This window comes from Merops nubicus, unplaced genomic scaffold, assembly GCF_000691845.1.
Source record: "Merops nubicus isolate BGI_N331 unplaced genomic scaffold, ASM69184v1 scaffold27647, whole genome shotgun sequence".
Taxonomy (NCBI): domain Eukaryota; kingdom Metazoa; phylum Chordata; class Aves; order Coraciiformes; family Meropidae; genus Merops; species Merops nubicus.
In genome coordinates this window covers 5946-21104 of record NW_008618762.1, presented here as the reverse complement: position 1 = coordinate 21104, position 15159 = coordinate 5946, and the positions used below count along the sequence as shown (strand labels likewise).

General features: G+C 54.3%; 1 protein-coding gene across 1 annotated transcript; it reads right to left on the bottom strand.

The window, feature by feature from the left end:
- Positions 1-1193: 1193 nt before the first annotated feature.
- MFSD4 (major facilitator superfamily domain containing 4) lies at positions 1194-14844 on the bottom strand (the record flags this gene model as incomplete). Its single annotated transcript, XM_008943562.1, has 9 exons — positions 1194-1258; positions 1687-1807; positions 2001-2071; positions 3329-3476; positions 5607-5780; positions 6815-6930; positions 8520-8688; positions 14283-14522; positions 14659-14844. Coding segments are annotated over 9 exons (1290 nt in total), but the record flags the coding sequence as incomplete, so codon positions are not given.
- Positions 14845-15159: the final 315 nt, after the last annotated feature.

Genomic DNA, 15159 nt, shown 5'->3' with positions numbered 1-15159 from the left:
GAAAAATAGAAATGCTAAACCCAGCTGAAGTGAAACAGCTGCTGAATTGTCTGATTTGGGAAGCTGGAAGGGGTGAAGGGGGTAGCTGAGAGCTCTGGCCAGAAACAGCTGAAGTTCCGAGTGCAGTCATGCTGAGAATCTAGCAATCAATCAATCACCTTTAATTAAACGTTGCTTTATATATACACACCTACATATGTACATCCACATACAGCAGTTAAAGCCAAAAGGACACGTCCAATCACTCACTGGAGAACAGATGCTCGTAGCTGGACACTCATCTAAAGCCAGTCCTTTCTTCATAGCTTGTAACAGGTCATGCAGGGTTATGAGAGTACCTTGCAGAAGGCACCAGTTAGAGTAAGTATTGCACAGATTAAGCAGCTGGAGGCTGGCTCCCAAATAACCTCAGTTCAAGCTTCAAACTGGAAGCTGGAAATCAAACCACCCTTAAAAGACACTGCGACTAGCAGCTAAACTAGTGACTGAAAGCAAAACAAACCAGCACAACTCATTCTGGACTCTAAAAAAAAAACCCAACAAAACAAAGCTAATGATTTTAATAATCCAGAGGCCCTAGCATGCTGAATGAGATGCTGAGTGAACACATCTGATGCCATGTGTCAGTCAACTGTGCAAATACAGACAGGTCCTGCTACTGCTGTGCACTCGGTGGGTGCTGCCAGTTGTGTCATTTGTCCCCCCCTTTGGTCAGGGAGGTGACATCTGCTCGAGTCTGTCCAACAGAAACAAACTCAAACCCAAGGTTGTGCTGTGAGTCGTGGGGGCTCCTGGGGGTTTACAGGCCAAAAAAAAAGTCTCTTTAAGTTCGATGGCTGAGCCAGGAGCTCTTCAGTCTTACCTCTGGAGCAGAGAGAAGCTCCTCCTGCCCACCCTCCATCCTGAGCTGGCGAGGAAGGGCATTGGCAGGAGTGCCTGGGCTCAGCTGGTGGCTGCCATGGGCCTCAGGGGCTGGCTGCTGCTCGTGGGCTCCCCGGGACACGTCAGGCAGGAGACTTGTGCTTGGCTGGAGGCAGTGTTAGAGGATGTTCTCTTGATTCTGACTTACCCCATCTAATGTGCTTTTGATTGCAGAAAACTCGCATGATTCAGTCATTAAAGGTGAAATCATCCTGAACAGTAATGCTTGATCCTGTGTGGGGTTATTGCTTGCCCAGGGCACGGCCACTTCTCTAGCCCTGGTACTGCCCCGTGTCGCCCGTGGCTGCTGCTTTGTCAGGTGAGACATCATCCACATCTGCAAAAGTGACATCAGACACTTCACCTGGACGTCCCAAACCTATTGGTGCTGCTCCTGTCCCCCACCAGACGAGGCTTGGCAGAAAGAGCTCCAGTTCCCTGGACACCTTTCCTGCTGGTCAAGCAGTGCTGCCTTTCCAAACAGTGCTTGTAAAAACAAACAGCACACGCAGACTGAGGTGATACCTATGAGAAATCCTTTTCCCTTTTGACTTTTCTGTTTCTCCAGCAGAAAAGAAAGCAAACCCTGAGCTGTGGCTGCCAAGGCTTTGTGGGCAAGTCAAAGCAGGAAGAGGGGACAGGAAGCAGCAGTAAAATAAACATTTCCTTGCATTTTGCTGCAGGGCTGCACCCTGGTTACGTCTCGATGCACAGGCCACTCTTCCTCTCGTTACAAAGCAGGGCTGAGGGCTGGTGCTGTCTTACCTGACGAGGGCTTGGGGTACATCCTGTGGAAAAACAAGAGCAGAGTGTAGAAGGTAAAGGCCAAGCCTCCAAAGATCATCCCACAGACCAGGAAACTGTAGCTGCCCTGATCATGTATAATCTGAAAAGAAAGAAAAGAAGGGGACAGACATGTCATCATAGCACTGCAACACCTAACTGGCACCCAGCAAGAGCTCTGCTGTTTGGCAGCTCTGGGGTAGTGCAGCACTTTCCCCCAGCAGCTCTCCAAAACCACAGCTCAGGTTTGCACTGAGAGGCTGCAGCTGGTTTTGCTGGGGCTTGTCAGCACTTACCGATCCCACCAGGAGCTGCAGCACCATCTCTCCAATTCCAGCTCCTGTCACCAGCACGGTTGTGGCACAGCCTGCAAGGAAATGGGGCAGGTGATGCTGGCAGGGAAGGGGTGGAACAGCCACAGCAGGGTCAGCTCCAGCTGCTTTGAGCTGCCCTGTCCCAGATCGCTCCGTACAAGACGTGCAAATCCCTGTGTTTGTTCCCAGCTAGTGTGGGTGATTCCTTTTCTCACCAGTGTTAGTGCAAAAAGGTGGAAGTTTAAGCCAGAAACCCATCTCCTGTCACTGGTCTCTGTTGGCAAAGGTGATGTTGCTTCTTGCTGGAAAGGTTTTTCATTCTCCTGTATCACTGCCCTGGAGGCAGAGGTTGGCAGAGCCCTCCTGTAAGGGCTGGCCAAGCTCGAGGGTTTTCAGTTCACTGATAATCTGGATGATGATTTTTTTTTTCAAAACCAGCTCCCTGTAAGCCTCTAAAGCAGATCTTGTCAGTCCCTGAGCACCCTAAAGCTGCAGGAAGCTGAGAACCAGCCTGGATGCTGGCCCGTGGAAGTCATTAGCCCAAGGAAGGTGGGATTTGTGCAGTCTGCTTTCCCAACTACAACCCTGAACAAACATGGCATTCAAAAGCAGCTCCTTCTTCCAGGCCTCCAGGGCATCCCTGAAGAGGGAAAGGAGCTGCTAGGGGTGATCATAGAATCATAGGGGTTGGAAGGGACCTCAAAAGATCATCCAGTCCAACCCCCCTGCCAGAGCAGGGTCACCCAGAGTACATCACACAAGAAGGTGTCCAGGAGGGTTTTGAATGTCTCCAGTGAAGGAGACTCCACAACCTCTCTGGGCAGCCTGTTCCAGTGCTCTGGCACCCTCACAGGAACAAAATTTTTCCTGATATTCACCTTGAACCTCCTATGCTCCAATTTGCACCCATTACCCCTTGTCCTATCACAGGTCATCACTGAAAAAAGCTTAATTCCATCTGCCTGACACTCACCCTTTACATATTTGTAAACATTGATGAGGTCACTCCTCAGTCTCCTTTTCTCCAGGCTAAAGAGACCCAGCTCCCTCAGCCTTTCCTCATAAGGGAGATGCTCCACTCCCCTCATCATCTTTGTAGCCCTACGCTGGACTCTCTCCAGCAGCTCCCTGTCCTTCCTGAACTGAGGGGCCCAGAACTGGACACAATATTCCAGATGTGGCCTCACCAATGCAGAATAGAGGGGGAGGAGAACCTCTCTTGACCGACTACCCACACCCTTTCTGATGCACCCCAGGATGACAGCCCAGTGCTGAGCTCAAACACCTCTGCCCCACCTGCCCCAGCTCACCTCGGTACTGCAGGATGTCCTCGGTGTAGGCCAGCATGCTGGGGAAGGTGCTGCTGAGGAACAGCCCCAGGGATGCTGTCCCCACGAACAAGAAGACGACGCTGTAGGAGAAAATCAGGAGCAGGAGGAAGGTTATCAGGACTCCAACCTGTGAACAACACCCAGGGAGTCAGGAGGAAGGTCAAGGATGAGTTGCGACAGGCTCTAGGTTCTGTGTTTGTTTTTGTAGAAAATACTCTAGAAAATACACTAAAAATAAAGAAAACAGTCTCTGAAAAACTGAAGTCACTAGCCAAGGAAAATGTATTTAAACCTTTAAAGAATTTGGTACATTGCTAACAGGACTTAAAGTGACTATATGCAACTCACTCCTCTCGACTTCCTTAGGCAGCAACTTAAGATCATACCTGAAAGATGTTTTTCTCTTTTCTTTCTCTGCATTTTTTCTCTGCAGTATGACTACAATAGTTCTGCTCCTTCCACATCATCTACGTGTGAGCTCACCATGGCACAGCTCAGCAGAGGGAGCTCTGCAACACCAGCTCAAGCTCGTTCTTAATTGCTTAGGCCCTGATTATGGGTGTGTGGTGCACACAGGAGCCACTGGGATTCTAAATGAATTGAATTTGTGTCCAGTGCTGGGCTCCCCAGTTCAAGAGAGACAAGGAACTGCTGGAGAGAGTCCAGCAGAGGCTGCAAAGATGCTGAGGGGTCTGGAGCATCTCTGGGACCAGGACAGGCTGAGAGCCCTGGGGCTGTTCAGCCCAGAAAAGATTCAGAGGGGATCTGATCAAGAGCTAAAGTTTGAGGGGCAAGAGGATGGGGCCAGACTCTGGTCAGTGGTGCCCAGTGACAGGACAAGGGGCAACAGGCACAAACTGGAACCCAGGAGGTGCCACCTGAGCAGGAGGAGAAACTTCTTTGGTGTGAGGGTGCAGAGCCTGGAGCAGCTGCCCAGAGAGGCTGTGGAGTCTCCTGCTCTGGGGAGATCCCAAACCTGCCTGGCTGTGACCCTGGGCACCCTGCTGTGGGTGAGCTGCTGGAGCAGGGGGGGGATGAGATGATCTCCAGAGGTCCCTTCCATCCCCTACCAATCTGTGATTTCAAACTGCAGTTTGCTACAACACTGAAATGGCTCCAGGAGCTGCTGCCTCTTAGACACAGAGCAGCACCAACGAGCCAGCACCACACAAAGGGCTGTGTCAGGCAAGTGGATTGTCATCCTTGGATGGTCCTGCCACCATGGCCTTCAAGGGGAAGGGAGAACCATCCAAGGCTGGAGGCTGTTGTGTCTTCTTTCCAAATATGAGCAGCCCATGAAGTCATCCTGCCCTTGGCTTTGTTACTGGAGCTATCTGCAGTTTGGACAAGGGCTGAAGCCAGTGGAACACATCAAGGAGCTGCATGGGCCTCTCCACATCAGGCACCTGAGGTGGATCTGCTGCTGCTGAGCTTTCCCTGCTCCCAGCTACACACTGACTGGGCTGAAGCAGAAGCTCACTCTCATTTCTAAACCCAGCACTTTTCCTTTGGCTCTATCTCTTGGTGTCTAAGCTCTTTTTTTAAGTGCCCAGCAGCAAGGTGCTGAGCCAGCTGCCTCTCCTGCCTCCTGCCTGCTAAAAACACCCCCCAAAATCTTCACCATGTCCCCCTGTGAGCTGTCACTCCTGTTCCCTCCCACCCCCTGACAGATTATTGGCCTCACAATATCAACTGTGAAACTTGCTACCAAAATAACTCCTGGTTTAAATAAGTTGTAAATGAGCTGCCTTCTCACTGCTTTCTTTTCTTCTTTTGTAAGCAGTGTGCCTGGGAACAGCTCCCTCCCTGCTGCCTGCCCCATCCTCACACCCATCCTCCTTACACACCCCTAAAGGATTCCATCCCCTTTCTTCAGGCCCGTGTGTTTTATTCATTTAAGCAACATCACCTTGAGTTCTTTGACAGCTGCTATGCTCTAAGTAGAGAATTTATTTAACCTTCTCCCTGTCCCTTCCCCTGGCTCCCACGGGCATTATTTCCTTGGAGATGCCAGAGTGCAAAGGGAGTAAAGTTGGCAGACACTTCCCTAGGTGCTTTCACAAATCCAGCAAGCTCAGCAAAGCAACAACCACGTCCAGCTCTCAGCTACCTGGAGCACCACAATCAGCTGCAAACATGCCAAGGGAGGGATGCCAGGGGAGGCCTGGTGCAGATCTCCCAGCTCTGCCCAGCAAACCCACCCCCGGGCAGCATCCTGGGGGCAAGGAGAATGACAAGGCAGCGATAACAGCCTTACCACGTTGATGAAGACCATGGTTGCTGGCTTCATTCTGTAGGACACGGGGATGGAGATGAGCCTGCCCAGGGTGATGAAGCCCCAGAAGAGGCTGGGCAGGTAACCAGCCACTTTATGCACCACGGAGAGAGGCTCCTCCACGGCGTAGCTGTACACGAAGCCTGAGTACTCTCCCTGCAGGGAACACAGAGCCCCGTGTCACACCCACTGGTGACTGCCAGGCTTTGCCACTTCAACCTGTCCCTCAAGCAGCCACAATATCTCCACAGTGCTGGCGAGCCCACCTATGGATTGGCTACCACATCTCCACCAGCCTTGCTCCCAAGGGTTTGCAGCTGAGCCAGGCTTCCACCAGAGGCAGAATACAGGACTTAAGCTCTCCTAAAAGGGCAAGACTCAAGTGTTACTAGGTAAAATGCACACTAAGCACCTCTCTGTGGAGCTCTCTCTCTTCCCTAGGGACTGCCTTGTCCTTCTGCATGTGCATACTCTCAAAACACAGCACAGAGAGAACCTGGAGTGGATCATCCTTGAAGATGGAGGCCCTGGAAGGTTCCTGTGTCTGACGGCTGCTTTGTGGAACCCCACTCATCCTTCAGGACCCTGCTTAACGCCCTGGTTAAGACCCAGCAGGATTTTACTGTGAGGGGACTGAGATAAAGCTGCTGAAAGCAAAGACCAGCACCTTGCCAGCCAAGAGCGAGCTGCCCTCGCCCCGAGAGAAGTGCCCCAGCCAGGGAGCTGCTGGAGGCCACCAGAGAGGCTGCACCAGCCCCACGGCCTCTCCTCTGGGGTTCTGAGGGCTCAGGAGACCCATCAAACAAAGAGCCACCCTCTCATCTGGAATGCAGTGAGGCTGCCCTTGCCTCTTGGCTGCAGTGAGAAGAGACCTGCACCACGGACGAGCAGACAACGCCACGACTCCAGCTCTAAACTGACCAGCTCAGCAGCAGTACCAACCTCACTGCCACCTCACAGAGCCTAGGAGAAGCCACAAAACCCTCCCGAGAAGCTGGGCACATATCAACCTGACTATCATTAGCCTTGGAGGAGCTGCCTTGGGACCCAGAGTGCTGCACTGACCCCTCAGGTCCAGCCCACTGCAGGCAGAGGACATGTGCTGGGTTTGGGGCCACTACAAGGGATTTGGAAGGAAGAAAGCCAGCCAGCTTTGCTCAGACAAGGTCCCCTCTAGCAGCTGAACTCACCACAATCCCATCAGTCATGAAGAGAACAAGAGCCCCAGTGATGTGGACTGCGAAGTAGGTGTAAGAAGCCCCTCTGAAGTTTTTGCTTTGGCAGCAGCTAAATAAGTCATCATGACCTGGTGAGAAACAATGCAAAGCACACTTAGGTGGAACGTCCCCCCGGGGCTGGGTGGTTGCCAGCCCTCAATGGGATTTGTTTTGCACTCAGCTGCCCCACAGGGATTGGTAGAGGATGGTGAACAAGGTGGAGCACCCCTAACCTCTGCCTGTACCTACCTCTAAGCTCTCAGAAGGAAGATGGGTACACTGGTGGGCTGCTGGCCACAGACTGGGATCCTGGCTCTCTGTGACACTTGCTGCTTCTCTCCCTGCAGCTGCTGGTGCTCCCCTTCCCACTGAGGAGCCCCACACTGCTGGCCCTGCTCTGACAGGCAGTAGAAACAAGCCCATCCAACCCTCATCCACACAGGAGAGTCCTGCCCAGGATAGCTCACGTTCCTCAGAGAGATGATATTTAACCCAACAAGCCAAATTTGGGGAAGATAATCACACAGCTAGTGTCACCTTCTCTGCATAGACCCCTGGGAGCAACAGCTGGCCAAAGCTGGGGGCCAGGACCCCAGGAATCCCCCACTGTCCCATCCTCCTGCTTATGTCCCAGCACTCTGGGACGTGCAGAGGGCAGGTACAACACCTGGAGTCCTGTGCAGGTGAGGCTGCTGCTCCTGCAAGGCACAGATGAGATTCTCCCTGGCTCTGTGGGGAAGGGAGGAGGATTCTGCCCGCACAGACGTGCCTCAGATCACAGCACTCAGCACACGACCCTCCTGCTTCTCTAAGGATTCATCTCAACTGCGTTTAAGAGGAAGATGGAGAGCTGAAGAACACGATGTTCCCATGGGTTGCATGAAAATGGGCAGCTGGGCTGAGGAAAGAAACCACCAGTGTCTCACTAAGGGAGATGCTCCCAGACGAGCACAGCCTCATCAGCCACCAGAGAACCCCCTCCCTGCAGCACCTCACCACATCTCCGACTGCCTCTGCCTTCAAGTATTCCCTAAAATTCCCTTTCGTTGCTCAAGCAAGGCCACCTCTTTTCTAACAACACTGAACACCCCTCTGATAACCCCAAATTATAATTACTTCCGAGATTCACCGTTTAGCTGAAGAGTTTACTCTGATATGTTCCTCTTGGGTAGCAAAGAACAATGTCACTATTGTCCCCCAAACAGGGTGTAGTCACAAGTTCAAGAGCAAACTCTTGCTGGAGTTTAACTCTTCCCCTGAAGAAGGGCACTGGCCTGCAGCAGGGTGGCTGGTTCTAAACTGGCCACTCAGCGAAGCCAGCCCAAAACCTGACCCCAAACCAGAAGGAAACAAAGGGCCACAACTTCCACGGGTGCTCAAACGACTTGGGAAGCCAGGTTTAGTTTTAGGACAGCTTGAAGAAAAGCAGCCTGGAGTCCCAACAGCCAGACACTCAGTTCAGTGGTTACGGTCCCACCTAATTTGAGGGCAATTAGGGAAGCAAATTGCCTCTCTGGGCACTTCTGGATTACATTCCCATGTGGAAAGCTTCCTCCTCAGACAATAGTGATGGATCTCACTTGTTCAGCTCAAGGGAGACATTCAGAAGTGTGGGTTTTTGTCCTCCTGCTCCCCTCCCTTGCTGTTCCAGCCCCAGGAGGGAGGTTCCTGAGCTCACCTCCTGGTCCCTGGGCTCCCTGCGTGGTGCTGGGCAGCTCCTCCTTCTCCACGGGCCGTGTCTCCATCGCCAGCTCGTCGGCCGACAGCAGTGGGTGGCTGCTGCTGCTCACACAGGGCACCATCCTCTCCTTGTAGAGCAAGAAAAACACGGCGATGGGCACTGGGAGCTGGGGGGAGAGAGGGGCAGTTGAGCACCAGGAGCCTCGCAGCAAACACAGACCCACCCATCCGTCACAAGGGGCACCCAGCATCTGCAAGGGCTGTGCCTGAATTGACCTCTGAGGGTGAGGGGAGAGGCTGCTGTGGGGTAAGGAGCTGCTGCAGGAGGGATGGAGACTTGTTAGGAGAGAGAGTGGGGAGAGGGGGGTGGAAGAGCAAGTTGAGAGCAAAGATTCCTGGTCTGGAGGAGGGCTGGGGTGTCTCCTGCCAGTCCCTGTGGGATGACAAGTGGGCTGGGGACAGTTCACCTGGAGTAGGGGACAGGGATGCTGGAACAGAAGGCACCTAAATGCAAACCTCCTGAAGCACTGCACTAGCCCCTCAGAAGCAAGATGCTCTGGTGTCCAAGCATCTGGCCACTTCTGCCCAAAGAATAAAATCCTAAAGCAGCTTCTGCCTGTGGAGAGCAGAACAGTTTTAACAGGAGCCCTTCTGCAGCTGAAATTCTTTCTGAGGGAAGAACAAGCTGCTGCAGAACCTGCCTTGCCCACCTCCAGCTGTCAGCAGAGGTTGCTCAGCATCTCCTAAGAGATGAGCTCGTGGTTCCCAGGCCAACGAGGACAGCACTGCTACAGCCCCTGGCTCCAGCCCCTGCTGAGGGACCTGGCCCCAGCCTCCAGCCCTTGTCCTCTCAGCTGCTGTGCAGGCCCCCAGCACACCCCAGTCCCACCAGCACCGTTCCCTGCAGTCAGAGCTTCCAGCCTGGCTCTTTCCTGCCCAGCCTTGGGTGCCCTGGCACCGTGTCCCCTCCTCACTGGGGACGAGCCTCCACCCACGACTCAGTGGTGCCTCCGAGCCCAGAGGGATTTGCTCTTATTTTTAAGAGAAACCAGAGGGAAGCAAAGGAAGCTGGATCTGCCCCTCGCCAGCCCTCCCTTCTCCTCCCACCACAGCCCAGTGGTGTTTATTCTGCAACAAACTGGGGGAGAAAGCCAGGAAATCCTAAGTGACAGCTCACTCTCCAGCCGCCCAGCGCTTGTTTGCTACATGTCTGTGAGCAAGTGTGAGCTCTTGCTCCAAATTTCCTGCCTTTTGTTGGCTCCTAGCACGATTTAAATGTATGGAGAATTCCCCCCCGCCCCCCTCCAGCCTCTCTAGCCTGAATTCATTTATGAGGACTTCATTGTTCTGGGAACAATGGGAATAGGAACAGTTAGTTCGGTCCCATGGAAGAAAAACGCATTTGCTTGATAGTTCTAATCCTTCCGGAGGTCAGGACCAGATTTTATTCTTCTAAATTGCTGATTTTGCAAAAAAAAATAAATAATAATCCCCAGGCAGAGGGACTGGCTGTACAGACAATGGCTCTGGGCAGCGTCTGAGGAGCACTTGATACCTATGAAGAAATGGGACCCAGCTCCAGGGTCCCCACTTCCCAGTCCGAGCACAGGCATGTCCCTGCTCCCCAGATCCTCACCTCCAAAGCAAGCAGGTCCCTTTCCCTTTCCCCAGCCTGGCAGTGCCTTGGCTGCTCGTTGCCCTGACCCCATCAGCCAGGAGCTGCTCACCAGCACTGGCTCTTTCTGGCAGGACATGCCCCAGAGCTGGAGACTCACCCAGGGGCTCCCACCACACCAAGCCAGCTCAGGAGAGTGGGGCAGAGCAAAGGACCAAGCTCAAGAGAAAGCAGGTTCCCAGGGCTCCATCCTGAGCCAGCCCTGCACGCCTCTGGGGACACTTGTGGCCACTGGGCCCACAGGAGGGACTGGCTAAATGTCTGGGGAGTGACAGGGGATGGAGCATGCATGGAAACAACTCAGTTATTACGTGGGCAGATGGAGAGGATCAAACAGCTGAACACCAGAGCACATTTCACCAGGGAAAGGGACAAATCCCTCCTGGAGGAGCAGCCTACACTGGCCACAGGACAAGGACAGTGTGAGGACTGTCACTTCCACTGCCCACACAGGGACAACCACTGCCACAAGCTGCCAGGGGGGTGCTGAGCCCCTCTCCCCATCCCCAGCTCCCACAGGTCGTGGCTGGAGAGGTTGGGTGGTGGTGATGAGCCTCTGGAGCCAGGATTTGTGCCAAGACACACAGGGACAGGGCCACCGTGCTGATGACAGGATCTTGCCAGTCAGCTCCTCAAGCAGCTTTGGTTTTCCTGGGGCTGACCCCTCGGCTGCCTGGGATGAAGCAAAGAGCCATCAAAGCCTTCCCACCCTGCAGGGAGCCCAACAGTGAGAACCAGAGATGAGCTGCAGCCACAGCCCCTAAAATAAAGACACTGGTCCTCAAAGCACCACCCTGGCCCACAGAATCGATGGTCCCCCAGCTGTCCCCCAGTTATAAACCACTGCTACTGCTACAAGAAGGACATTGAGGGGCTGGAGTGTGGCCAGAGAAGGAGAACAGAGCTGGTGAAGGGTCTGGGGATCATGGCTTGTGAGGAGCAGCTGAGGGACCTGGGGGGGTTCAGTCTGGAGAAGGGGAGGCTGAGGGGAGACTTCTTGCTCTCTACAAATCCCTGAGCAGAGGTTGGAGTAAGGGGGGGGTTGGTCTCTTCTCCCAGGTTAACAGCTGTAGGATGAGAGGAAATGGGCTCAAGTTGCACCAGGGGAGGTTCTGATTGAATAGTAGGAAGAATTTATTCACTGACAGAGTGGTGAGGGATTGGCCCAGGCTGGAGGGGGGTGCTGGAGTCTCCATCCTTGGAGGGGTCCAGAAAACCTGTAGATGTGGCACTTGGGGATGGGGTTCCATGGTCACGGTGGTGCTGGGTGATGACCTCAGAGCTCTTTTCCAACCTGGATGCTTCTATACCCTCCAGAAGCTGCTCCCTCAGGCAGCTGAGCATGGGCATAGCCCAGGCTCCTTCCCCCAGCCTCTCCCCAGGAGCAGGGGGGGTTCCCTGCTATTGTACCCAGGCTACTTTTAAGCCACCTAAGCACAATGCAGTGTCTTGCACTTCCCCTGGGACACCACCTTCCTGACAAACACATCCCCCTTGGAGGAACATTTTCCTGATTTCCAGCCCCTTGGAACCAGCTGGATGATGAAATTTCCGTTCTGTGGGAAACTGAATTTTAAAATATGGGTTGTTTTTTTTTTTTTTGTTGTTCCCAATCTGCAGGAAAAGCCAAAAATCTTCTCTTAGAATGAAACGTTTTGGCCGGGAGTCATCCCAGCACTTCGTTTTGATAATGTTGAACCACTTCATTTTTACTAAAGGAAAAACATTTTGCTTCAATAACAACTCTTCTGTCAGCTTCACCCTTTGCCTTTGTGCCAGAGCCAAATGGAGACATTTCCACTTTAAACAAAGCAAGAAACTGAACTGAATCATTTCAGCTTGTGTCTTGTCAGAAAACACAGGGCCCTTGAAAACTGGGAGGGAAATGCCTCTTTTGACCATTTTACAACAAAGTTGCTGCTCCTGGTTTCCATTTCTGTAGCTTATTAAATTTCTTCCACTCCCCTGGGGTTTTAAATACCAATTCTCATCATCATTCTCTGACGTTTACACCTTAAAGAAGGGGCAGTTTTGGGGCTGAGCTACTCCCAGTCTCTCCAGCCAGCGTGTTGGGTTATTTAGTTTAAACAAGGGATCTCAGGGAGGCTTTGGGAAAGACAACAACAGCTCAGCTCTGGCAAGGGGACACGCTCCAGAGCGGCCTGTGCAGCTCCTGGCTCCTCTTCTGTGTGTTTCCTAACCCTCTTCCCAAAAACCAGTCTCCCAGCACTCCCTGCCCTGCTCCCAGTGCCTCTCCTGGGGTCCCATCCTGCTTCCAGCACATCCACGGGGTGCTGCTAGGAGCAGAGAGGGGTCTGGCAAGCACCCTCCCACCCGTGCTCCAGGTATTCAGACACGTGCTCCTCTTCAAAGCAGATATTACACGCTGCCCTCAAAGCTAAATTAGTTTGCTCAGGATCGACTGGCAGAACAGATAATGCTGGAGTGTAATTAAAAGCCCATTTCCCGTGGCATACAGAGGTAATTAAAGCTGCCTTCTCCTCCCAGGCAGGGAGCATCCCTCCTGGCACTTCTGCAAAGGACCCGTTACAGCCCCTGCCCAGCACTGGCCTGTTCCTCTCCTCACATCAGCCCCAGGCCAATGAAAGCCCCTGGACTGGGTGCAGTGGGGTGGGTTTTAGTGCTTCAGAAAATGGGACAGGCAAGAGCAGGAGGAAACCTGTTCCCTGTGCCTAGTGCAGGTGGAGTGGTGGAAGATCAAACGCTGCTCGTGGCCTGGAAGAGGGAGAGGTTGCACCTCATGCCTTGGCAGAAGGGCAGTGGCTAAACCTGCACAAGGGAGGGGCTGCAGGGCAGATGGGCAGGGAAAGGTCCTTCTGGCAGCACCACAGCGTGGTGGGGTGGGAAGGGACCTCTGGGGATCATCTCACCCACCCCCTGCTCCAGCAGCTCACCCACAGCAGGGTGCCCAGGGTCACAGCCAGGCAGGTTTGGGATCTCTCCAGAGCAGGAGACTCCACAGCCTCTCTGGGCAGCTGCTCCAGGCTCTGCACCCTCACACCAAAGAAGTTTCTCCTCCTGCTCAGGTGGCACCTCCTGGGTTCCAGTTGGTGCCCGTTGCCCCTTGTCCTGTTGCTGGGCACCACTGACCAGAGTCTGGCCCCAGCCTCTTGCCCTTCAGATATTTATAAGCATCACCCCCCACTTCTACTACAGGAGGTCTCCAGGTGAGCAGAACAGGGACCACCCTGGCAGCCCCTGCCCTGGCACAGCCCCTGTAAACAGACCACAGAGCACCCTGCAGCAAGGGCTACACAGCCTGGGCTCTGCCTCCTCCTGGGGGACCCCTACCCCTGCCAGCAGGGTTTGGGGCAGAGCTGCCCCTGGCATCAATCCTGGCATGCACAGCACCCCCCTCTCTCTCTGCAACAGAGTGCTCAGCTCTCACCACTCCAGATCTACCTGGGGGCACAGGGATGGGCAGGGTGATGGGCACTGCCCAGCAAGGCTGGCCAAGGGACCAGCTGCACTTAGCCATGCTGGGAGGGGGGTGTTAACCCAGGGGTAGGCAACAGGGCCAAAGTTTGGGTCAAGGCCAAGGTTCAAAGCCAGCCCAGAGCCTGGAGGCAAGAGCAGCTTGCTGGAGATGAGCTTTGGGACTCAGGGCAGGGACATAGGAAGGGCACTAATCCTGCTCTCTCCCAAAGAAAGGGCCACGGGGCTCTTGCATCTGCTGCAGATCACCAGGCAGAGACACCCTGGTGAAGGTTTTGACCCCAGGAACTCAGTTCCTCATTGGGCACTTTGAACATCTCCACCAATCCCCCTCCTGCACCGAGCCCCTGGCTGGGCTGAGCACAGGGGATGGAGCCTGTGGCTTTGGGAGCAGTTAGCTGGTGTAACCCCCACCCAGGTGGGTGCTGGAGGCACCACCTGCTTTCAGAGAGACCATCCAAATCCTCCCAGGACGAGACATCCACCTTATCCCATCAGCAGCACAGAGTCCTGCCCTCCTGCTCTGGGCACCAGCACAGCCACCTCCCATCCCCTTCCACCACTGGGACCCCCAAAACACCACAGCTGCTGGCCAAGCTGAGGGGCAGGGATGTCCCCAGCAGCACTCACGTTGATGAGGGCCATGATCCAGAAGGCGTAGGAGACACGTGTGACCACCATGCCCTTCATGGGCAGGTCGTAGTGGGACAGGTTGCCCGGGTGGTGTGGCACCAAGGACTTGCGGATGTGGGGGAGGTTGCTGGAGGCGTTGGCTGTGGAGTTGGAGAGGATGCAGTTGGTGTCTGAGAGGAAGGGGTCGGCTATCAGAGGGCTCAGCAGCGCCCCAAAGCCCACGAAGAAGTGAAGAGCCTGCAAGAGATGAGACACAGGAGTTGAGGGGGGGGTTTCACTGCTCTGCTCTGCCAGGGAGGCTGGCTGAGCCCCTCACTCCTCTTCCTCAGAGGAGGAAGCACAGCCAGAGAGGAGACAGGGGCTCCACGCTCACCTGCAGGAAGATGGCTGAGTCCTTCTGGTAGATCTTCACCAGCTGCATGTTGGAGATGGTGTCGATGCAGCCCATGGCCAGCCCTGCCACGGCCATGACCACAGCCAGGACCACCACATTGTGGCACAGAGGGATGATGGCAAAGACCAGGGAGATTGCCAGCGACGAGGCGAAGAGGGCGAACAATTTTTTTTAAGAGGAGAGACAGGACAGAATCACTGCCAGGGAGCAGCACCCAGGTCACAGCCCTGCCTCCCCAGGTCAGCACAGTGGCACAGGCAGCAGAAGGAGATGCACACACAAGCTGCAGCTCCAGCTAATGCAGCTCCAGCTCTTCTGACAAGACAAGGGAGACGTGACCCACCCTGCACCCCCTGTGCCTCCACCCCTGGGGTGTAGCCAGCCTGGGGCACTGCCACCTCCTGCGTGGAGGGTGATCATAGCATCACTCTGGTTGGGAAGGACCTCCAGGATCATCAAGTCCAACCTTCATCCCAACAT